Here is a 24,434-nt window from a genome sequence, read left to right on the forward strand (position 1 = left end):
AGTGGAGATAGTGTAGATACATGATAATTTATCCTGCATGAGAGCATTACTTGTTGTCAACAGTGAGGTCATTAGAGGTGGAAGAGTGTTACGGAGATGCTCAACAAACCCCAGTTTCAGTTGCTACAAGATAAGCATTATGCATCACAGAGACTTTTATTATTGAAATTCTGAAAGTATGCTCCAGGAGAAGTAGGCTGACATATTACTTACTTTCACATATGGTTTTCAAAATGACCACAATGATAAAATCAGAAAAATCAGAGCTAATATGGAGGTTTACCAACAATCTTTCTTTCCCTTGTGAATCATGTATGGAATAGGAATGTGGGAAAAATATAGTGCTACTAGAAATATCATCTGCTACATACCATAAAGAGACATGTGGAGTATAGATGTAGATGCCTCACTACCATAAATCAAAACTGTTAATACACACTCATTGTAATTGTTTCTTTTCAGACACATCAGAAACATGTATAAAGCCATATTTAGTTTACCATAAGTGCTCCAGTCAAATTTATTCATCTGTGTATCTCTTTTTCTGCCATCCAGTTATTGTCTTCTAGTGCCTTATGTACAAAAGCTCTAAGGTTTCATTGTTATAATGTGTTCATTGTATATCATTTTGATGTTATTATAATTGATTTTCATACACCCACCTGGATAGCCATGCCTATTGAAGTATTTTCCAGGTCAGGGAGGTGCGGTGGTCATGGATCAAATCTACTTGGCAGATTTGCTTACTGTTGGGTACACACATTTGTGCTGGGGGAAGGGAGGCAGTAATGTGGTGTTGACAGAAGGGAATTCTTCTGCCCCTTAAATTAACCATACCAAATCCATTAATAACCATGCTGACACTGCATCAGTGCAGGCTTTTACACCCTAATGAAAGGCAACTAATACAGTGGACAAAAGATGCTTGAAATTCTACAGACACATTTACAGAATGGATATCAAGAAACTGAAATGCTATTCAGCATTATAAGTTCAAGCAATATCATAGTTAAATGGCTCTAAAATAATAAAAAAAAGTCATCGGAATACTGAAAGGTTCAAACACTCTCTTTAAATAGGCAAAATGTAAAAAGGAAGAATAAGAACAACATTGAAAATTGCTACTATGTTCTGTGGTGGATAACTAGTGAATGGCTGCAGAAAGATATAAAATGTGTTGCGTACTGCTGATGCCAACATATCTTAGAATGCTCTTCGCTGTGCTGCTAAAGCACAGTGATCTTGTAGGCAAATCTACGGAAAAATAAGTTTTTCAGTATGATGGGAAACATCACAACAGGGCCAAATATTTTTGCACTAAAACTAATAAAAGCCAATGTAACATTGTCTTCTGTTTGAGTAGCTTCTACCTCAGCCTGAGCTGGACAGCCAGTGCTAGTTTGTCAGGATTATTGTGAGACCTCTCAAGGCAGCCTCACCAAGAGAAATGGGACTGTACTCACTCCATGAGTGAGAGAAAGCATTTAGGAGACAATGGAGAGAGCAGTTGTATATGTAAATTAGAATTTTATATTTTTCACCATTTATACCTGCCAACATAGGAATGCGAGAGTCAAGAGAAATAGTTAAGTGAAATTGTTGTTCTCACTTTAAGTGCATAATTATATTGTACTCATTTGAGTAATGTAATTTCAGTCAAATGGTCTTGGTGAACGAACAGCTCTGTCACAAACTCGTTCCACGGAATTGCTTGAAGAAGCCAGGCAGACACTCGATAAGGCTCAGGGAGAACTCGAACCACAACTTGAAGATGCCAAAGAGCGCCTGGATGTAATTGATGGCCTCAACAAACATATAGAATCAGTGCTGAGCAATGTCAACAAGTAAGTTTTCTTTGTGTTCTTTGCTGGATTTATAGTGTACACTTTGAGTCCTTCTTGTATACCTTCACATGTTCTACATCCATGAAGGCCCTCCTTCGTGATGGGATCTACTAAACTGGTGAATGAGGAAGTGAGTGAGAAAATGAGTGAATCATTGTGAATTTAAAGCATCACTTTCACACAAACATTTATTAGTTGCAGGAACTGAGACAGCAGGAAATTGTAAGTTTTGTATTGCTGCACATTTTATAATACAGCTTCATAGCTAAAAAAAACAATTGGCCTGTACGAGTAGGACTCATGCACTGAGGGTTTCATATGAACTTAATTATATATCACCCTAATATTCTTTTCATATGCTATAATCACAAATTAACAATTTTCTGATTTTTTCTGTACTTGTGCTGCAAAACCTTTGTTTGTGCAAAATTTCATGATTCTATGTCAAGTGGAAGTACCCTTTAGGTTTTAATGAATGGGTTTGCAAGTATAAAAAGATTTGACATAGATAGCACAAATTTTGATTTCATTGAATTACAAGCTTCACTTTTTTACATCTTTGAGGGACTGTAGGCCTCAATACAATATACACACATCAAAAAAAGGTTTTTCATTACCCTCGACTTACAACGGTCGGCCGACCGTTGTTAGTTTTGCACTGCAGTCATGTGTCAAATAGTTTTATCTTGTGACTTCAGTTTTATATATCTGATGAAATAGAATGGCCATGAGAGCAGCTGTTTTTTAATTTTTATTTCTGCAACAATATCCAAATGATTTATACATGTTAAGCTACATTCAGACCCGATTATGGCACCTTTAGTGTTTTGAAACCGGTCGTCTAGTAAACAGTGTTTAAAGCGATCTTGGCTTTTGAATTATTTCTGCAACAGAGTGATCACCCCACAACACAACCTTTCAGTCACTGTGAAACACATCTTTCACCAGGGCTTTGATTACCTAGCATTATACCCTGAAATGAGAGGCATCCTATGCAAGATCCTTTCCACCCCTCCTAAAGTAGTGTTCCATCGCCCAGTCAACCTCCACAACATCTTAGTCCATCCTTATGCCACTCGCAATCCCAACACCTTGCCACAAGAATCATATCCCCTTAGAACCCCCAGGTGCAAGATCTGCCAAATCCACACAGGCAGCACTTCTATTCCGTCCTGTCACAGCTTATCCTACTACATCACAGGCCCGTGAAAGCAGCCATATTATATACCAGCTTTGCTGCAATCATTGCACTGCTTTTGGTGTTGGTATGACTACCAACCAGCCATCCATCAGGTTGAATGGCCACTGCCAAACTATGCTCAAGAGCAAGGTAGACCACCATCTGGCACAACATGCAGCTGTACATATTTTCATGTAGACTATGCTTCCTTGTCTAGAGTTACAAATGGTACTAGGTACTGTGGTATGAAAACTGTTAAAAAGCTCCAATCAAACATAAAGCAGATAACTGGGAATCCCTACCAGTTTGAAAGAAAATTAAAAACATGTCTCATAAGCTTCTCTTATTACAAGTCATCTGGATATCTAAATCCAGGGATAGTAGAAATTCTGTTAGCTACATAGCAAACAGAAGTGTTTGTTACAAAGCTACATGACTCTGAAGGCCAAATAAAACAAACAAACAAACAAATAAAGCTACATGACAAGTACAGTAGTAATGTACTGTATCTAGGATTTAGTATTTACAGGTGTAAGAAAATATTTTCTTTAAAATACCATTATAATCTAGTAAGTATCTTGCTACCAACAGCAGATAAACAACAGCTATATAATAAAACTGAGAAGGCAGCTTTTTTTTGTTTCAAGGTAGTAGCTTTCTTACTGATTTACTCTATTAAATTTAATAGTGTAAGTGAGAGTAGCACTAACCAGTACAGTGAAATTTCATTATTAATACAGTATACAGATTAAGCTTACATAATTTCTTTGTGTTTTATTAAGGCATACTTTGATTTGTTCCACATATGTGCAAGTTCTCCTTCTTGATGTGCTCTGTGGTTTTAACTGTTCCATTAATATACCAGAGAACATAGGATGTCTTGGCAAAGTGTCTGTCATATTCTTCCAGTTGCTGTCCAACAGCTAAGAGATCGCATCATCTGTCACTGTGAAAGTCCACCTCAGATGTAAAAGATGAAACTGTGGTGTCATAATTTTCCCATAACATCTCCAGTAACAAAGAAAAAACACATTTGCAGAAATAAGTTTCATAAACACTTTAAAATATTAAAAAGTATGGATGTCAGCAGCACTAATTTGTGACACTACAGCACTCTATATGTAAATTATTTTAACCTCTTGTGTTGCGGTTGTCAGTTCATCTAACCCTTAAAAGGCTTGTAATAGGATGATAAGAGTTGGTGTGCACCCCAAATATGTGCAATTTGTAACTCTTGAGTGTTAGAGACAAGTGTAAAAAATTATGTTTGTGTGATCAGACAGAATTTCTGTTTGATATTGAGAATGAAGCACCATAAAAATTCATACAAAAGTTCATGACATCTCTTCTGTTCAGTCTCTCTATGGTTTAGGTAGTGATGCTTTCTTTTCACTGGGGATATGACATATGACAATGTGATATACGTAGTTTCCTAGTTTCCATCTCAATGAAAGGAAACTTGCAAGCTGTCAGTGTTCAAATATTATATGTCTGTTTCTTTTATGCTCTCATCAGATGTAAAATAATATCAGGTACATAGCCCATGTTTAGCTTTTCCTATAACTTGGTGCTATAGATTCTTATATTGAGAAATACATCATTAGATTCCCATAGATATAAATATTCTCACCATACATGCTATTTTGTAATTCTTGATAAACAGATAACTGTGTCACAAAAGTTGATATGGGAACCACACGTCAAACATTTATCTGCCAGACTTTCAAGAGTTATCTATTTAATTAGAAACTTAAAAAGACATGTCCCTAATAGTTATATAAGTTCAGCATATTTTGCTTTCTTCCAAAGTATCATGTCATATGGAATCTTATTGTGGGGCAATAGCAGTCACGTAAAGGCCATTCTACTTTTACAAAAAAAAAAATTAGTAAGAATAATAACTGACTCAGATAAGTTAGAACACTGTAAAACCTTGTTTGTTAAATTGCAATGCCTGACGGTGATAAACTTGTACATCTATAATGTTCTATTGTATGTTAGGAACAATATTTCAAATATATCATTAAGAAGGGATGTACATAGCCATAACACCAGGAACAAATCATGTTTAGATGTACCATATCAAAGACTATCCAAGTCACAGAATTCATATTTAGTTCTTGGACTTACGTTGTACAATAAGTTAAGTATAGATTTAAAAGAGTTACCTGTCAATATCTTCAAAGCTAAGTTGTACAAAATAGTAGTAAATAATCCTTTCTACACAGTAGACGAATTTTTTGAAACTGAAAATACTGTCTTTCAACACTGTATCTAGCGGATGCCCTTATGTAATCCAAACTAAATTGTATTTAGTAATTAATGTTAAAAATGTAAGTTATCTTGACGTTATCTATTGCTTTATGAGCTGAATGACAATAAAATTTGATTGATTCATTTGTCCATGGAAAGGATTTTGTCTGAAATTTTAATTATTGCTCATATTGCTAAGATCCAAAAGTATTTTGGTGGGGGACACAAAAATGAACAAAAGTAAAGTTTGGAAGGTAGGAGACGAGATACTGGCAGAAGTAAAGCTGTGAGTATCGGGCGTGAGTTGTGCTTCGGTAGCTCAGATGGTAGAGCACTTGCCCGCGAATGGCAAAGGTCCCGAGTTTGAGTCTCGGTCGGGCACACAGTTTTAATCTGTCAGGAAGTTTCATATCAGTGCACACTCCGCTGCAGAGTGAAAATCTCATTCTAAAAATGAACAAGTTTGTTGACACCAAGGTTATCAGATTTCAGTCATATCAACTCACCACTAGTGGATGTTGAAGAATTTCGCTACATGTGTCACTGCTGTTCATATTGCCTCCTATTGGATCAATATGCTCATCATCTTCACTGCAGTTGCCATCACGTGTGCCTGAATTCTCACTTAAAGTTGGTTGAAAACCACTGCCACCATCAGAAAATTCCCTTAAAACCTTTCCTATTCTGTGTCTGGTAGTGACAAACTGTCAGCAGATGTTAACTTACTTTATAAGTTCAAAAAGCTTTCTACCACCATTAACTAATTTATGAGGATAAATAACCGCAAGTAACAATAAATTTCAGCAAATCAGATACAATGAAAAATGAGTAGTGACTAATGTAGGTGCAGCAAACACAGAGACTGAATTGTTAAACATGCTTCCAAGATTACAAGTTAGTATTTATTATTGACAACTTGTCTTGCAGGTGGCATCGGAGAAGAACATTGTACTCTGTTTCATGACTATTGTTATAACGACAAGTTGAACACATATATTTCAAAACAACACAACACATATAAGTCACTGAGCAAGTAGACAAAGCAAGACATGTGAACACTGTAACATTCAAATGAGCACTGAGTCCAAGTCTAGCGGCCGCTGGCTGGCTGGCCACTTAGGTAGCACAGCTGCTGCATGGCTGGCAGACAGCGCTGCATGTAGAGGATGCGCGTAATTACACGGCGGCACTTTGAATGATCGGCGAGTCACAACACTTTTCCCCCCTTTGAAATTTTTTCAGTGGTCTTGATGGAGGTGGCCTGTAGATTGCTAAAGTCCATAGGCGTTGTGTGACTGGCCGTAAAGTCTCGAGGAGGAGGCTTCCCGTACGGACGGAAGTGTCCTCGATGATAACGGGTCGAGATGACAGGAGACGTAGGGGTCGAATCTGCTAGGGCCCCTTGCGCCAATCTGCCCGTTGCGGCAAGTCCAGTTGATATAACAGGAGACATGGGCGATGTGTCAGCGTCCGTAGGAGAAGGAGGCAAGATTGGCTCTGACAGATGATGGTCATCCGGTTCCTGCATGGGCACGTCTCCTGGTGGCGTCCGTTCTTGTACTGGCACCGAGATGATGGTGAGAGGGCTGCGTTGTGAGTAATGAGAGACGCCAAGGGCCCGAGCATCCGGTAGAGCTGAAGGTGGTGTAGCGATCTTCGGAACAGGCGTTGCCAGCACACGAGGCCGAAGCTGGTCTGAATGACGCACTGCAACACCCGTGTCCATCTCGATTTCATACAGGCGTCGGCCACGGTGTCATAAGATGCGACCCGGACTCGATTTTGGCTGCCTGCCATATCCCCGTACCCAGAAAAGGTCATCGGTGGTGAACCGGACAAGTGAAGGCACCCGTGGCCGTGAGGTGGAAGGCCGCATAAGATGAAGTAGCGTGCGGGGCTGTCGGCCATTTAAGAGCTCAGCCGGGCTGTGGTCGCCCATGGGGGTGAAACGGTAAGAAGCCAGTAACTGGAGAAGCACATCATCAGCAGCAGAAGAAGTCAGGAGTTTCCGCATCTGAGCCTTAAATGTGCGGACCAGTCGTTCAGCCTCACCGTTTGTGGATGGAATGGCGGGGCTGTGACATACATAACGCCGTGATGAGCACAAAAATCCGCAAATTCGGAAGAGGCAAATTGCGGACCATTATCAGTAACAAGAGTAGAGGGAAGGCCTTCCAAAGAAAAAATGCGGGGCGAGAGCACTTGTGGTTGCCGCGGTGGTAGGTGACGTGCAACAGACAATGAAAGGAAAGTTAGAGTAGGTGTCAATTATGAGGAGCCAATAAGTACCTAAAAAAGGACCTGTGAAGTCAGCATGAATGGGCTCCCAGGGTGTCTCAGGTGAAGGCCACAGTGACAAAGATGGCTTCGGGGTGTGATGCACAAGGGCCACAGGCAGCGACCATGTGTGCTACTTCAGAGTCGATGCCAGGCCAGTACACATGACGGCGCGCCAGAGATTTTGTACGAGACACACCCCAGTGCCCTTGGTGAAGGAGGCACAAGACCGAAGCACGCCAAGATGCAGGTACCACAACATGCAGCGAAGCATTGTCGGTGGAAAGGAGGATAACACCATCCCTAGCCATGAGGCGGTAGCACAAAGCGTAGTAGTTCCGCAACAGGTCAGAAGTCTTAGCTTATGGACGATCTGGCCAACCCTTCTGAATACAGTGTAAAACCCGGGAGAGGGTAGGATCAGAACCGTAGCCGCTGCCAGCCGGTCCCCTGTGATGGGGAATCCGTCCACAACCCGCTGCTCGGCAACATCCAGATGGAAACACAATAGTTCGTCCTTATCGAATGCCAGATCAGGACCCATGGGAAGGTGAGACAGTGCATCAGCATTCGCATGTTGAGCCGTCGGCTGGAAATGAATCTCATAATTGAAATGAGACAAGTAAAGAGCCCAACGCTGGAGGTGGGGTGCAGCCTTGTTGGGAAGTGACGATGATGGATGAAACAAGGAAACAAGTGGTTTGTGATCCGTAACAAGATGAACTTTGGATCCGTAGAGAAAAACACCAAACTTATGAAGAGCATAAATAATGGCCAAAGCTTCTTTTTCAATTTGAGAATACTTTTGTTGGGCGTCCATGAGCATTTTGGAAGCATAAGCAATGGGTTGTTCAGAGCCATCTGAAAAACGGTGCGCAAGGACTGCACCAACCCCGTATTGAGAGGCATCCGTGGCAAGAACAAGATGTTGGCCAGGTTGATAAGTAGCCAGGCACAGGGCCAGTTTCAGCATAGTCTTCAATTTCTGGAAAGCTGCATCGCATGACGCGGACCAGTGAAAAGGCAATGCAACGGCTGAGCCACTGACGCAGCAGACGGTAAAAACTTGTGATAGTATGCTATTTTCCCCAAGAAGGCCTGCAGTTCCTTAACAGATGTAGGGTGAGGAAGGGCATCGATCGCAGCGATAGTTTGCTGAAGCGGACGAATACCATCCCGAGACAGTTGAAACCCCAAGTACGTGATAGATGCCTGAAAAAATTGTGATTTCTGAAGATTACACTTAAGACCGGCAGTCTGTAAGACATGAAAAAGTGTGCGGAGGTTCTGAAGATGTTCTTCAGTGGTGGAGCCAGTGACATCAATGTTGTCCACGTAATTTATACACCCAGGGAAAGGGAGCAATAATTGTTCCAAGAATCGCTGAAAGAGCGCAGGGGTGCTGGCAACCCCGAATGGTAGAGGCCGAAAGGCTTGTTAAGGACCAGAAACTGCCGAGAAGCCGCGTCGAGTGGAAGTTGATGATAAGATTCTGACAGGTCAATTTTAGAAAAATACTGGGCTCCTGCAAGTTTAGTGAACAATTCTTCAGGCCAGGGCATAAGGTAAGTGTTGATGAGGCATTGCGCATTTACAGTGGCTTTAAAATCGCCACAGAGACGAATGTCACCATTGGGCTTAGCAACGACAATGACAGGAGAGGACCACTCACTGGAAGTGACAGGAAGCAAGACCCCTGAAGTAGTGAGGCGATCCAGCTCCCGTTTTACCCTATCACGAAGGGCCACAGGAATGGGCTGAGCCCGAAAAAACTTAGGCCGAGCAGTGGGTTTGAGCCTGATATGAGCTTCAAAGTCGTTTGCATGGCCTAACCCAGGAGAAAAAAGGGAAGAAAATGTCATTGACAAGGAATCCAATTGAGCATAAGGAATAGCATCAGAGACGATATTGACAGAGTCGTCTATGGAGAACCCAAAAATGCGAAAGGCATCGAAACCGAAAAGATTCTCTGTGGTACTCTGGTCGACCACAAATATGGGAACAGTGCGAACGACAGATTTGTAAGATACCTCAGCATTAAATTGTCCCAAGAGAGAAATCTTCTGTTTATTGTATGTCCGTAATTGCCGAGTGACAGGTGATAGGAGTGGAGAACCCAACTGAAGATATGTCTGAGAATTAATTATAGTGGCAGCAGAACCGGTATCCACCTGCATGCGAACATCCCGACCAAGGATTTGGACAGTGAGGAATAACTTCCCTGAAAGGGAAGAAGTGCAATTGACAGACAACACAGAATCAGAATTATTGTCATGTTCATGAACATCATGTATGCGGTCGGATTTGCAAACGGAAGACACATGACCTTTCTTTTAGCAAGTGTGACACACAGCTCAACATTGGGGACAATCCTCGTGTGAATGTTTCGTAAAACACCTCGGACATGAAGGAAGTTGCCGGGGGTTTTGCTGCAGTTTCTTAGAGGTTTGTTTATGGTTAGGCCGAGGCTGCGCGTGGGAGCGTACTGTGGCCACGTCGGCCAGCGGGGATGCACCGCACGCGTCGTCAACAGCACACAGAGTTTGTATTTCCCCGACGTCACCCCATGCCTCTATTTGCGCCCCAGCGGTGCGAGAAATTAAAAAAGACTGCGCGATGGATAGGACTTCATCTAGAGTCGGATTTGCCTATTGAAGGGCACGTTGCCGAACTTCTTTGTCAGACGCTGATAATAGGATCCCATACCATGGAATCGGCATAGGATTCTTTGTGAACTTCAGTAACAAATTGACACTTTCGACTGAGGCGTGAAGTTCAGTAGCCCAAGCGCGATAGGATTGATGCAGTTGTTTTTGACAACAATAAAAGGCAACAAGAGAGGCTACCACATGTGTTTGCTTTTGAAAACAGACAGACAGAAGTGAGCACATTTCAGCAAAGGACAAAGATGCAGAATCTTTCAAAGGAGCCAATTGCGACAACAACTGATACATTTGAGGTGAAATCCAGGAAAGGAACAGAAATTTACATGTTTGTTCATCTGTGACATGAAATGCCAAGAAGTGCTGTCGAAGACGTTTTTCATAATCAGACCAGTCTTCCGCCGTCTCGCCATAAGAAGGAAAAGGAGGTATAGACAACGACGAGAAACACCCCGCATTTGACGCTGCGACGAAATCGCGAATCGCCAATGTTAGAAGCGTTTGCTGTTCAATGAGACCTTGCAATAGTTGCTCGACAGTAGCCATGGAAACCTGTGGGTCAATGATGAAAAGGAAAAATTCATCGTCGCGAATTGTTATAACGTCAAGTTGAACACATATATTTCAAAACGACACAACACATATAAGTCACTGAGCAAGTAGACAAAGCAAGACATGTGAACGCTGTAACATTCGAATGAGCACTGAGTCCAAGTGTAGCGGCCGCTGCCTAGCTGGCCACTTAGGTGGCGCAGCTGCTGCATGGCTGGGAGACAGCGCTGCATGTAGAGGAAGCGTGTAATTGCGCGGCGGCACTTTGAATGATCAGCGAGTCACGACAACTATTAAGTTGATACACAGATCTTATTTCAATGCAAAAATTATTGTTATTATCTTATTATTTTCAATGGTGTAAATGAACTGCAAATGAGATTAGCAATGAAACTGTGTAAAACACTTAATAGTGGTGTAATATTCCCCATTTTGACCATGGTAGCTGACAGCTGACACATTAATTAGTTTTCCATAAAACGCATTCACACTGAGCATTGTGATATGGAATTTGTTGCTGGTACAAAAATATGAAATTTATCATTAAAAAATTCTGAAATGCTAGTCATTTATGATGAATTATAAATCTTTTATTATTTTATTCGTGATGACATCTACATTTATACCTATATTCTGCAAACCACTGTGAAGTGTTTGGCAGAGGGTAGGATACATTTAATTGTACCAGTTATTAGGGCTTCTTCTCGTTCTATTCATATGTGAAATATATGAAGAATAATTGCTTAAATGCCTCTGTGTGCACTGTAATTAGTCTAACCTCATCTTTGCAGTCTCTGTGGGAGCAATACATAGGGCAATGTAATGTATTCCTATAGACATCAATTGAAGTTGGTTCTAGAAACTTTCTGAGCAGGTTTTCATGGGATAGTTTGCATCTAACTTCAAGCATGTACCTGCTCAGTTCTTTCAGCACCTTTGTGACACTCTCCCATGGGTTGAACAACTGTTTGACCATTCATGTTGCCTTTCTTTATATTCATTCAATATCCTCTGTTGATCCTATTTTGTATGGATCACATACTACCGAGAAATATTATAGGATGGGTTACATGAGTGTTTTGTGTGCAGCCTCCTTTGTAGACTGTATGAAATTCTCCAGTATTCAATCAGTGAACTGCACTCTGCCACCTCTTTTTCCTATGACTAAGACTTTGTCATCTTCCTATTTCATATTCCTACAGATTGTGTGAGTTGACCGATTCCAACTGATGCTCAGTGATATTATTTTCATAGGGTACTGTGCATTTTTATTTTGTGAAGTTCACTATCTTGCATTTCATATCATTAAGAACTTAGCAGATTGAAGGATATGTGGGGAGGAAACAGAATCATCCATCTTTCATAAGACATAATTTTACAGGTCACTGATAAATAAAAACATGCTAAATACTTACAAGTTATGCTCAAACTTGCCTATTATTCTTATATAGCAAAAGTAGCCAAACCCAGTCACCTTAGTGAAATTTTCAAGTTTAATTTCTCGTCATTATATACTTTCAAAAATTTGCAACAGTTTACCTTGCTAATGATTTCTGTTCCTCTTCTTCTTATCATCCTCAACTTGAAAGTTGGTAGGCTTGACCATACTTCCCCCTTCTTGATGCTAGTCTGTTGATGCTCTCGTACCCTGTGCTAACTTCAATTTAATCCTTGAACTTCTGTCTCTATCATCCTCCCTCTCTTCTTCCTTCCATAATTACATGAATCATAGTTGATAATTACATGAATCATGGTTGTGTAGGTGACTAACTGTGTTGTTCCTCATAGTGATGACTGACTATCACGATCTCATCAGCACTTTGTCGTTTGAGTGCTTGTTGGTCTGTGGTATCTTCGGTATTCTCCTCAAACACTAGCTCTCAAAAGCTTGCAATCTTCTTTTCTGCCTTCTACAGCATTCAGGATTCTGCCACATACATATATGTCCTCAAGATGTCACTGGAAATCATAGTTTGTGATATTAAATCTTTAAAGAAATGGTGTGAATGTTTAGAAACTATTATCTTTGTTCTGAAATCCAGATTGGACTAAAAATTTAATTAGTGAAAAACGTAACAACAGACCTTGAGACAGTGTTCAGAAAACACTGCGAGTTGGGAATGACTGGAAATTATTGATTCTTGTACGTCACACCTTAGCCTACTTAAGTAGAAGCCTGTTAATGGTCATGACATATTTTATGCACTGTAATTAGTATTTTGTAATGAAGTATCTGAGCTCTAACAGACACATGTGACAGGGATTGATATTTCTGAAAATAATGCAAAATGAGATGATAGTGTGTTTTATATGGTATTTTTTCTTTCTAGCAATCCAGTCTGTTTGCAGTGTAAAAACATAACCTAAAATTGCATTGTGAATTGCGTTTTTTCCTATAATGGAAATTTGGTAGTTGTGTATTTTTTAATTCAATAGGTCTGCTTTCATATTTTGGCATAACAGTTAGTATATTTGTTCTAATTTGTAAATTTGAATTAATTTGTTTCCCTTTTAGTGAATTAACCAGGATACCAGTCCAAGAAACAGTTGAGAGTTACGCATCACAAGCCATACAGAATGCAAAAGATGCTAATGCAACAGCACAGAATACTTTGAGCACCATCTCAAGAATTATAAATCAACTACCAGAAGATGTGACAGTATCACAACAGCTTCCAAGAGATGCTGATTCTGCAATGAAGGCTGTGAATCAAGCTAATCTCAATGGTAAGTTGGTAGATTTGGGCAAAATTATTTGTCTATTGCTATGATTTGCTTAAAGTACGAAGTATTATTATCCAAAATTTTACGTTAGATCATATGTTACAGTGGATCATGAGAAAGAATGCCTCTCAGTGTTTATTGGTGTCACTGTAATTAAACAGGCTGCACTTGCCCAATAGTCCTAACCAGATTAAACCAGCATTGAATGCTGCGGATCATTCACATAGACTGCCCTTTACTGATAAAAGGAGCAATGATGTTGCTAGTCTATATTTTAAAGAGCCATATATCATAACCAGTGAGAGTGATATAAAATGTTTTTCATAATGAAGTATCAGATTTGTTTCTGTATTGTTTACTTTAATTTAATATTTTGACCTTACCCCAATGTCAAGAAAGCTAACATTGTTAGTACAGTGGTATTTGCATGTAAGTCCACAGACATTTTTCCAAGGGAGGGAGGGGGAATCTAGATTCTAAAATTGCCACTTTTGATATAAGTGAGTTGTTCAGGTTGGAGACACGTCACATCATAAGAACTGAATTTTCTAGACGACACTAAAACTTATAATATGCCAGAGAATTGATGGTTATTGACTCTGTATAAAAATAAAAACTCAGCTCTCCAGAATTCAGAGAGGGAAGGGATGGGCTCAGTGCACCCTCTTGCAGCCCCCCAACCACACTCCTTGTGGGTGGGCACGGACGGTGTCTGACCATGACGGAGTAATTAATTCTAATTCTGGTACATTCAGAAATTTTCTTTTCCAGTGTTTGGTCATCAAGAGGTCACAGTTTTAAAGAAACCAATAAGAAGTAAAACAAATGTGCAAAAAATAGTGATAAAGATAGAATTGATAAGATTAAAATTTGGGCCCTGATAGACAATTAAGAATTAAGGTAGGTAGCAAGGAAAATATTTTATGAGAACACAGGACCTGAAAATGCAATTTTAGCTCTTTTCGTTGTAGCTACACTATATGTTATAATTGACCTTAAAAATGTATGCAGTTTATTGTATTTACTTTATCCATTTCCATCAGAGGAACTTCACTGGAGGCACAATTATATTGGTGATTTTCTGATGAGTGTCCAGAAGTAATTGTCTAACATCGTTTCACTCTACTTGGTCTAATACCTTTCCTCTATGTACAAAATTTCTCAGCAGAAGTGTTCTGTACGTTCATTCTTGAGCAGTGCAACAGCTTTGGGAAAGAATTCCTAGCACTTCATTAATGGAACTCCAAGCTAACTTCTCATTATTTGTGAGAATATGTTGAGATGTCCACCTTTAGATGAATTGTGTGCTAGCAGTTATCAAGACTCTTACTTAACTTAGACAAGAATATGAGATCTCTTCCCAGAAATCCACTTAAGACCTTGTTATTTTATGCTACTGCGCTGAACCATTTCATTAGATTCTGGATCTTTTTATAACTGTTTTGGAGAAGTTGGAACAGCATGGTATTTTCAACTTGACTTATCACTGGATGAAACTTAGTATGATTGGAATATACAGTTAAGGTACATGAGTCACCAATTTAATTGCAATCATTTGTTAAGATATATCATGATCAATGACTTTTTTTGAGTGAAATACTATGTTTTGGAGGAGTTATGCAAAAGTGCCAATTTTTATATCATTTGATGGTTCTCATCAGATTAAGGGAATGTCTTTCATCATGTGGATTTGAGGCAAAAAATAGTATGCAGTTTATATGAAAGAAGATTGTTCTGGTCTTCATATACGTAGCCAAGTGTATATAGACAGAAACGGTGCTTCAGTGCATCTCTCAACAAAGTGAGTGCAGATTGCACATTACCCTCCTCCCTACCCCTTTCCTGTTGCTGTCCAGTCAGACTACAGGTAGAATACAATCAACAAAGATACATCCAGCATATTTCCTGAGTGTATAACATGCTATTTACTACATGTGGGATGTCATAGGCAATTTTAGGTAACTCAGAGTGAAGCTTAGCTTTAAGTGGATTAATTGATAATTATATACCCCTTTCCCCCTTCCCGACCCCTTCCCCCACCGTTCCACCCACTATCCAAATATTTTCCAGAAAGGAGCTTACTGATTTCTACATGACCAGTGTGGTGGGTCTAGTATTGAGAATTATATTATTCATGTAGTCTTATGATAACTGGCACTTGTTTGTGATTAGAATACTAATTTCAATCTTAATGATGAATTGGACTGTACAGTGGGTTACAAGGAGTGAAATTGTGTCACATTGCTGTGTTGGGTCTTTTTCACTTTAACATAAACCATACTTTTTTTAGCCACCCATACCATTTGCCACAAATGTCAAATAATTACATGAAAGACATCTTGTAGGTTGTTATGTTATCACAATCAGGGTTCCTAGAAATGTGTAACACATGTTTTTCTCCCATGTTGAAGATTTTGAATATTGTGTTTCTTGCTGTATATGTATATTGAGACAACTGGAGATACATTTGCTTATAAAAAGAGTAATTTCAGAGTTTCCATGATAATTATTGTTACTTAATTTTATATGCTATCTTTTCATCAAAATATTTGCTTACATTTGTTGAAAAAGGGAATTTTTTGTACTCCACAGTGGAGCAGGTAACTACTGTAGTGCCAAATATAAAAAGTCTCATGGCTGCTGTTGGAGAAAGACAGAACTTAACAGCCAAGGCCAGTAGTGATATCGGAAGGAAGATAGAAGAACTTAAACGACAGGTGGCATTGGCAAGGGATCATGTCAACAGGTAGACATACTACAGGTTTTGTTTCTTAACTGTAAAATACAAAAAGCAGAAAATTTTGTTTGCAAAAGTGAATTCTGTTATCTTTTTCTTTTGTTTCATATTATCAATAACCAATTAAGTGTAATTACTTGGTATCAAAATTATTCTTGTGTCTTCATTTAATGTATTTTTGATAATTTACTTACAGGATAGATGTTGGTGCAACATTTCAAGATGATTCAATACTGGAACTAAAAAACCCTGAGAGTTTACCTCACCTAGGAACATCCACTCATGTTTCAATGTATTTCAATACTGACAAACCAAATGGTTTACTTTTTTACATGGGAAATGAACTTGGTACAAGCCGAAGAATTAGGCGAGCAAAGACAGTAAGCATTTTAATTTGTTTCTTTGATATCATTCTTCCTCCAAGATCCACAGGCTTATGTAACATTTAAGAAAGGAAAAAGAAATGTGGTACAATTGTGGTTTTACTTTTTCTTTCTTTTCTGTGTGAAGGAAAACTGCATGCTTATAAAAATACAAATTTCAAAAATGTACCAAGTATATGTAGGAAAGTCAGTGCAAATCATGTTTCACAAGCCATGAGTGGAATTTTTCAGATATAAGTGACAAATTGTTTTAATTTTATCTTGATAGTTCCTTTTAAAATTTGTATTGAGTCTCAGAAACCAGATCATTATAAAAATCTGAGTAGTTGAAATATTATATCTATAGGTGGTTACAAAGGAATATTACATTTTCTGCCACATTAAAGCTTTGATTTTGTGCTTGCATGTTTGAATTGGTGTAACGTTCAACTGGCAAAGATTTGTGTCAGAATCACATTTTTAAACTGTCAGATAGTTTCATTATAATGTATACATAATCCCTATGTGACAGTTAATAGAAAACTGGCTCGGTTAATAGAAAACTGGCTCATGCACTAAGATTTATGCACAAATTTAATTATGTATATAGATAGTTTATCCATTATGAGAATTGAGTGTCTTGATGATTTTTGCCTGTTATTGAAATTGATACTGGTAAGATATCAGTCCCAGGGATTCCAAGACTTTTGAGAATGTTTTTATTTCAATTCTGAAGTCAGATAACAAATGACAAATGAAATAGTTTTTTGTGTGATGTAATTGTAGATTAACAATTTCAGATTTTTTCCTTTATTTGTACTGTGAAAGCCTTTCTTCTTGCTAAACTTCAGGATTCTAGATCACAGGAAGTAACCTATATGTTTTAATGAATGTGTTTGTGAGTATCAAAATATGTGACGTAATGGCCATATCTTGTGACTGTGTTGACTTAGAAGTTAATGTTTATTACACCATCAAGGGACCAAGGGTATCAGTATGTGACATAAATTCCAAGTTGATATATCTACCTTTTCTGAGAAGAAGGTATTTTAACAAATGGACAGGCAGACAGACAATCAATAACAAATGAGAAGAAATTTTGTTTTCATGTGATATGATTGTAAATTAACAATTTTCAGATTTTTCCAATTGTTTTTATGTGATACCTTGCTTCTTGCCAAATTTGATTATTCTAGGACAATGGGAAGTACCCTACAGGTTTTGATGACTGAGTTTGCAACTATCAAAATACTTGAGATAAATGGCCATTTCTTTATATTATATTAACTTAGAAGCTAATATTTGTTATGCCGACAAGTGACCATTGACCTCAATATGTGACATACATTTCAACTTGATGTGTCTACCTGTTCCTGAGAAATGGGAATCGTCAAACAGACGGACAGGCAGACTGGCAGTCTAGTAACAAATGGAAATTTTTTTCCTCGTGATATAATTACAAATTAACAATGTTCTGATTTTTTTCTTTGGTTATAGTGTGAGACCTTGCTTCTTGCCAAATATCATGATTCTAGGTCAACTAGAAGTACCCTATAGGTTTCAGTGGCTGAGTTTGTGAGAATCAAAGTAAACCATGTGACATAAATGACCATATGTTTTGATTGCAGTAACTTAGGACATTCATTTTTTACACCACCAAGGGACCATAGACCATAGTATGTGACACAATTTTCAGCTTGATATGTCTACCCATTCCTGAGAGAATGGGTTTTGAGCAGCCGAACAGACAGACAGACAGATGGACAATAAAGTGACACTATAAGGGTTCCATTTTTACAAGTTTAGGTACAGAACCATAAAAAAGAGCCACATTAAGCAAGCCATGTTCCACCATTACACTATCTTTGTCTTGGGGGGTACTAGTTCAGGAAGGATAAAAGGAAAAGCTTCTGTATAGTGTAGAAAATAAGAAGTTTTGACTCATAATCTTGAAAAACATGAAGGAAAATCAGAGTGTAATGTCTGTTGGTCACAAGGCTATTAGAGATTAAATACAAGAGCAGAAAGCACAAAAATAACAGAGACAACCTGTTGCATCATTTTAAAATGAATTGTTCCAGCCATTCACCTAACTTATTTTGGCGAAATCGGATAAAATCAAATTTGGATGGATAGATCAGAATTTTTTATTCAGCATTGACTTCAATATTGAAGTGTCAGAATGTGACAAGCAAGTGTCAAGAACTTTTTTCAATGTCTTAAGGTCATTAAATTTATTCTGTACGAATAAAAATGCTACTCATAAGGAATCCTGCTTAGATAATGCTATTGTTAACTTTTTTGGTGAGATTTTTACTGTTAGTCATGCAGACAGATGTTTCTCTGATCATCAACCATTGCTCATCACACTTAACTGCAAACTGTAAGGTCATATCAGTAATATAACCCACAGTGAAAATGAGGTGACTTGGGTAAGAGGTCAGAAAGATGAATTTGGGAACTTGTTTGCTGATAGACTAAGTTATATAAAATAGGACTTTTTGTATGAAACACAGCCTGGACAAACTGATGTTGAAACTGTGTTTGACAGATTCTTTAGCAAATATATTGAAGTGTGGTACACCTGTTCACCCTAAGAAAAACTTAAATTTAAATGTAAGCCTAAACAAAGTTAGCAAATTGGTATACTAAAGGACTTAAAACATTAGGGAACAAATGTTGTTATTGTGAAAGGCATATAAAAAGAACTGTGAGGGTGACACTAAACAAGTTGGTATAGATTATGGGAAGTATCTGAAGTATAAAATTTTTTTACAAAACTAAGCTGCTTAATAAGGGAAAATTAGCATATGAAAATTTTATAGAAACTCCACCAAACAAGTGCAAAACAGCATGGCAGATTTTCACACAAGAACAGTTCCCCAACCACACTCAGGAAGTATCACTTGAACCAGATCAGCTGAACAAGTTCTTTGTGACTTCTGTGAAAGAAATTGGAAACAGAATAAACATAGGCAACACATGTGCAAGTGAACTACTTGGTAAGCAGCTGCCAGTGAAACAGTCTTTTTCAGTGGATAATTATGATATCCACAGATGTAGCAAAAGCAGTTAAAAATTCTCCAATTCTAAAACTATGGGTAATTACTGGTTATCCAACTACATTATCAAGAAAACTATTTATTTTATCTGTGAACCTTTAGCCTATATTTTTAATAAATATCTTCTGTTCGGAGTTTTCCCTACATCATTAAAAATTTCAAAAGTTATACCAATTTTTAGAAAAGGAGACAAGAAATCTCCCCCAAAATTATTACCCAGTTCAATAGTTCTTTTAATTTTCAAAATATTTGAAACTCATATATAACCAATTAAGTGATTATTTTGAAGAAAATAATCTCCTTTCGAACAAACACTTTGGTTACTTATGAGGAAAAAATACCTCCTCAGCAGGTCTTGACATTGTAAACCAGATAATCTCTGCTTTTGAAAATATAGATAAAGCCTCACTTGTTTGTATGTGACCTAAGTAAGGCCATTGAGTGTATCCCTTATGAGATATTGATTGAGAAACTTGAATTTTATGGAGTACAAACTACAGAACTAAAAATAATTGCTTCATACTTAAGACACAGGAAACAATATCTTTCAGAGAGAAACAGATATTCTCTAATGAAAATGTTAGAGACAGGTATACCACAGGGATCAGTGCTTGGACATTCATTATTGCCATCAATGATTTGCCACATGTTCCTCAATCTGTGGTCTGCCAAGGGGATGTCATAACAATTATTGCAACTCATCAAGACACATCAGCATTACAACAAATGTCACTGGAATAATTAAATGCTGCAGTAAAATGGTTCTCCTCTAAGAAATTGCTGTGTAATCCTGACAATACCCAGAATTTTCTGTTAAGACTAATAATATAAAAACTAGAACAGTTAAACTTTTAGGATTCTATATTGACTCCAGATTGAGCTGTGGAGAACACATGAGTCACATGGCGAAAGAATATCAAGAGTAACATACCTAATGTGGAAACTGAGAGATTTAACTATTCCTACCTATTTAAGATTGACATATTTTGGATTTTTCTGATCTCTGATCTCACATTTCTTATGGACTGCTAGTAAGGGGCCACTCCACACATATAGCTGATATATTGAAGATACAAAAAAAGCCAAGCAATGGAAAATCCAGGATGGAATGTAACAATATTATGAAAAGGAAAGTTGCTACTCACCATATAGCGGAGATGCTGAGTCGCAGATAGGCACACCAAAAAGACTCTCACAATAAAGCTTTTGGCCGTTAAGGCCTTCGTCAACAATAGACGATAGACACACATACGTGCACATGCACACACTCATGCAGTCGTGTATGCGAGTTGTGTTTGCGTGAGTGTATGTGTGTCTGTCATCTATTGTTGACAAAGGCCTTAATGGCCGAAAGGTTTAATTGTGAGAATCTTTTTGTTGTGCCTATCTGCTACACAGCATCTCCTCTATCTGGTAAGTAGCAACTTTCATTTTCATAATATTGATACTGAAAAAGTCGTAAGAGAAATATGTAGGACTGGACCAACAGATCACTTCCAACCTCTGTTTAGAAAACTCAGTATACTTCTAATTGTAAATCTGTATACATACGTCTCATCACTATACATTAAAACAAATATCAAAGAATTTCATATAAGAGGAGATATGCACCAACACAATACCAAAGGAAAAATTAAATTGGATATTCCATGACACATACTAGTAAAAACAGCCCACTCACCCACAGCCATCTCCCTAATAATCTTCAACAAATTACCACCCTCAGCATGGTTCATACCTTCTAAACTATTTCAAAGAAAACTGTACAGCTGGCTGGCTGAAAATCCTTTTTAAAAAGTAACAGATTTTTTTATGAAAAAAATGTGAACATATGTTAAAATTTAAAATATATGGCTAGATGCTTGTAGTTGTGTAGGTTATTCAGTATAAACACTTGTAACTGTGTATATAATTAAGTATACATATTTGTTTTATAAATGATAGAGCACAGAAATAAGTTGTCCTTTTTTGCTGGTTTTATTTTGCAAATCCAGATTTTTGGCTAGTGCCTAGCCATTATCAATGCTGAAAAATACAAGAAGAACATGGTCAGGCGATACTATAAAAAATTGCAATGCATGGCATAACATATATGGCTTATACATTAGAGTACATCACTATTTTCTAGTTTCAACGCATGTCGGTTCTGTTTTGTTCGAGCATCAGTCACAGTTCTTTGAATAGTACTGTCCACATATAGGGCACCATACAGCCAATCAGTGTGTTCTCCACACAGCCCACCTTCATTATACAGTAGGATTCAAAGAACTGTGACTGACGCCCAAACAACAGGGAACCGACAAGCATTGAGACTAGAAAATAGTGGTGTGTAATCTAATGTATAAGCCATATTGGTTATGCCACACGTTGTAATTTTTTATAGTATCACCTGACCATGTACTTCTTGCATTTTGTAGCACTGATAATGGCTAGGCACTAGCCGTAATCTGGATTCGCCAAATGAAACCTGCAAAAAAAAGGACGGCTGATTGCCACGCTCTATCATTTATAAATCAGATCACAGTTGCTGAGTGTACCTGCATGCCTAATGGAGGGGAACCTGATAAATATTTGTGATTGAGCATGTAATAAAATATACAAAACACAAGTTAAAACCTAAAGTGTACAGTTAATGTATGTAGTTATGTTAAGAACTAAACATATCAGTATTATGTGTAAGATATAAAGCCTATTCCATTATTTTAATGGTCAGCAGCAAATAAAGATTAATACATCTTTTTAGTTTAAATTCTGATGAAACAGAAAATGTATTTCACAGTCAGTTTTAAAATCCAGTTATACGAAGTTGGTGTTCTACTGGTACTTTATCATTGTGTTTCATTGTACCTACCTAAACCTAATTCTAATGTTTGGCTTTACAGGATGATTTTATCGCACTGGAAGTTGAAAATGGATATCCTGTTCTAATCGTTGACTTAGGTTCTGGCCCACAGAAAATAATCAATGAGAGATATGTGGCTGATAAGGAGTGGTATCAAGCAATCATTGAAAGGTAACATCATTTTCTAGTGATTTATCTTTTTCACAATATCAGAAAACACACAGGAAATGAAGTTCGTCCTATGTGTGGGCCTATGCACACTACAGGAATTGCATAATGCAAATAATCGCTGCAGTATTTGTCACATTTGTCATTCTGCCCTGGAAGTTAAGTGTGTGTGTGTGTGTGTGTACCAGAGATTGTGGTACTTCGCTCCATGCATGGGCAATTAGCAACTGCACCATATGGCATCCGCTTAAAATCCAGATACATAACAAATACAAAATATCTGGAAATTAGTTGATAATAACTCAGAAGACTAAGATATGGACAGCAGCAATCATCCTCATTTTGCAGTCTGTTGAAGTGCTCAAAATTCGTGCAGTTGTTATTCAATATGAAAGTAAAAGACCGAGGTAACCAATATTTGTGGAACTAGAGGAGTTTGCACTTATATAATCCATCAAAATAGGGCTCACAGTCACATTAATTTAAAAGAAATAGTTTTGTTAAAAGGAAAATGCACTTGACAAAAATTGAAAATGACAAGGACTTACGTTCTTTTGAATTAAAGACCACTCACTAAAAACCAGAAGCTTTGAATCATTGATGGGCTTAATCAAAAAGAAAGAAAACTTGCTAGCTTTCAGAGAAATCATTTCTCAAGATAAAGTGGAACACACATGATCGTGCGCGCATACACACACACACACACACACACACACACACACACACACACACACACGTACATGAATACCATCCAGCTGGCACCAAGTAGGGGCATAGGCATGTGTGTGCATGCATGCAAGAGTATCTTTTCTGTGTCTGTTGTCTGTTTTGTTCTAGCTCAAAAAGGGTTACTCTGAAAGGTAGCAAGTTTTAAGCAAGTTTTATTTCATTTTGTGTTTACCTCTCTATGACTCAACACTTCTGATTTTTGGGGAATGATCTCCTTTAATACAAAAGTATTTACATTCTACCAGAACTTCTCACAGTAAGTATGAAGGAGATATCAAGGTGGTAAGGTAATGACCACGGTTCTCTCTTCTAATCATCAATACTTTTACTACGCGACAAACGTACAGGTCGAAGACTAGGCCGGAACTGAGGTCCCAGAAGCATACAAAACAAATATCAACTAGAAGACATAATACACATACAATGTTCTGGCCTATTGTTCCATGGATCGACGCCACGACGCCACATAGCCGCCCCCCCCCCCCCCCCCCCCCCCCGCCCTGCAGTATGGAGTACGTACCCAAAGGTGGGGCAGGTTGGCGAGAATTTAAGTGGATTACAGTGAGTTCCTCCACGTCTAACGGCATGGGCCGTGTGGGAGGAGGGCATGGAGCAAATCCTGGAATGCTGATACTGAAGTCTTGGAAGCGACATCAGCAGTTGTAGTCGTCGGCTGGTGCGGGAGCGCTGGTGTGGAAGGGTGTCATCAGCAGGGAACCTAATGATCACCTTTCCACTTGGCCTAACGTAAGCATGTAGGTTGCCACACGTAGCACTTTGAGAGATTTTGAAATGCTTCACTACACGTTGTGACACACCACCTAACGAGTCACACAAATCGTCATTCGCAAGCAACACTAATGCGGTATCACCACTAACGATGATAGATAAATCACATTATGTCATTAGGATGAACATGGGTAGAGAGCTTGTAAGTGGCGGCTGCTAACGGAGAGGTATGCTGAGCCGGTGGGGTGGGGAAACCGTAGCACGGTGAGGGTGGTGTGCTGCGAGTAGAGGGGAGAGTGTCAGATGGTGAGG

At 38.4% G+C, this 24,434-nt stretch overlaps 1 protein-coding gene across 1 annotated transcript in view; it reads left to right on the plus strand.

Moving 5' to 3' along the window:
* The window catches only part of LOC124614059 (laminin subunit alpha), a 402,758-nt gene that overhangs the window by 312,382 nt on the left and 65,942 nt on the right, over window positions 1-24,434 (plus strand). The window contains exons 41-45 of the mRNA XM_047142894.1: window positions 1,657-1,844; window positions 13,285-13,496; window positions 16,086-16,239; window positions 16,427-16,610; window positions 22,537-22,667. Of these exons, the coding sequence (XP_046998850.1) occupies window positions 1,657-1,844; window positions 13,285-13,496; window positions 16,086-16,239; window positions 16,427-16,610; window positions 22,537-22,667 (869 nt within the window). The remainder of the gene's footprint in view (window positions 1-1,656; window positions 1,845-13,284; window positions 13,497-16,085; window positions 16,240-16,426; window positions 16,611-22,536; window positions 22,668-24,434) is intronic.

This window comes from Schistocerca americana, chromosome 4 (assembly GCF_021461395.2).
Source record: "Schistocerca americana isolate TAMUIC-IGC-003095 chromosome 4, iqSchAmer2.1, whole genome shotgun sequence".
In the NCBI taxonomy this organism is placed as follows: domain Eukaryota; kingdom Metazoa; phylum Arthropoda; class Insecta; order Orthoptera; family Acrididae; genus Schistocerca; species Schistocerca americana.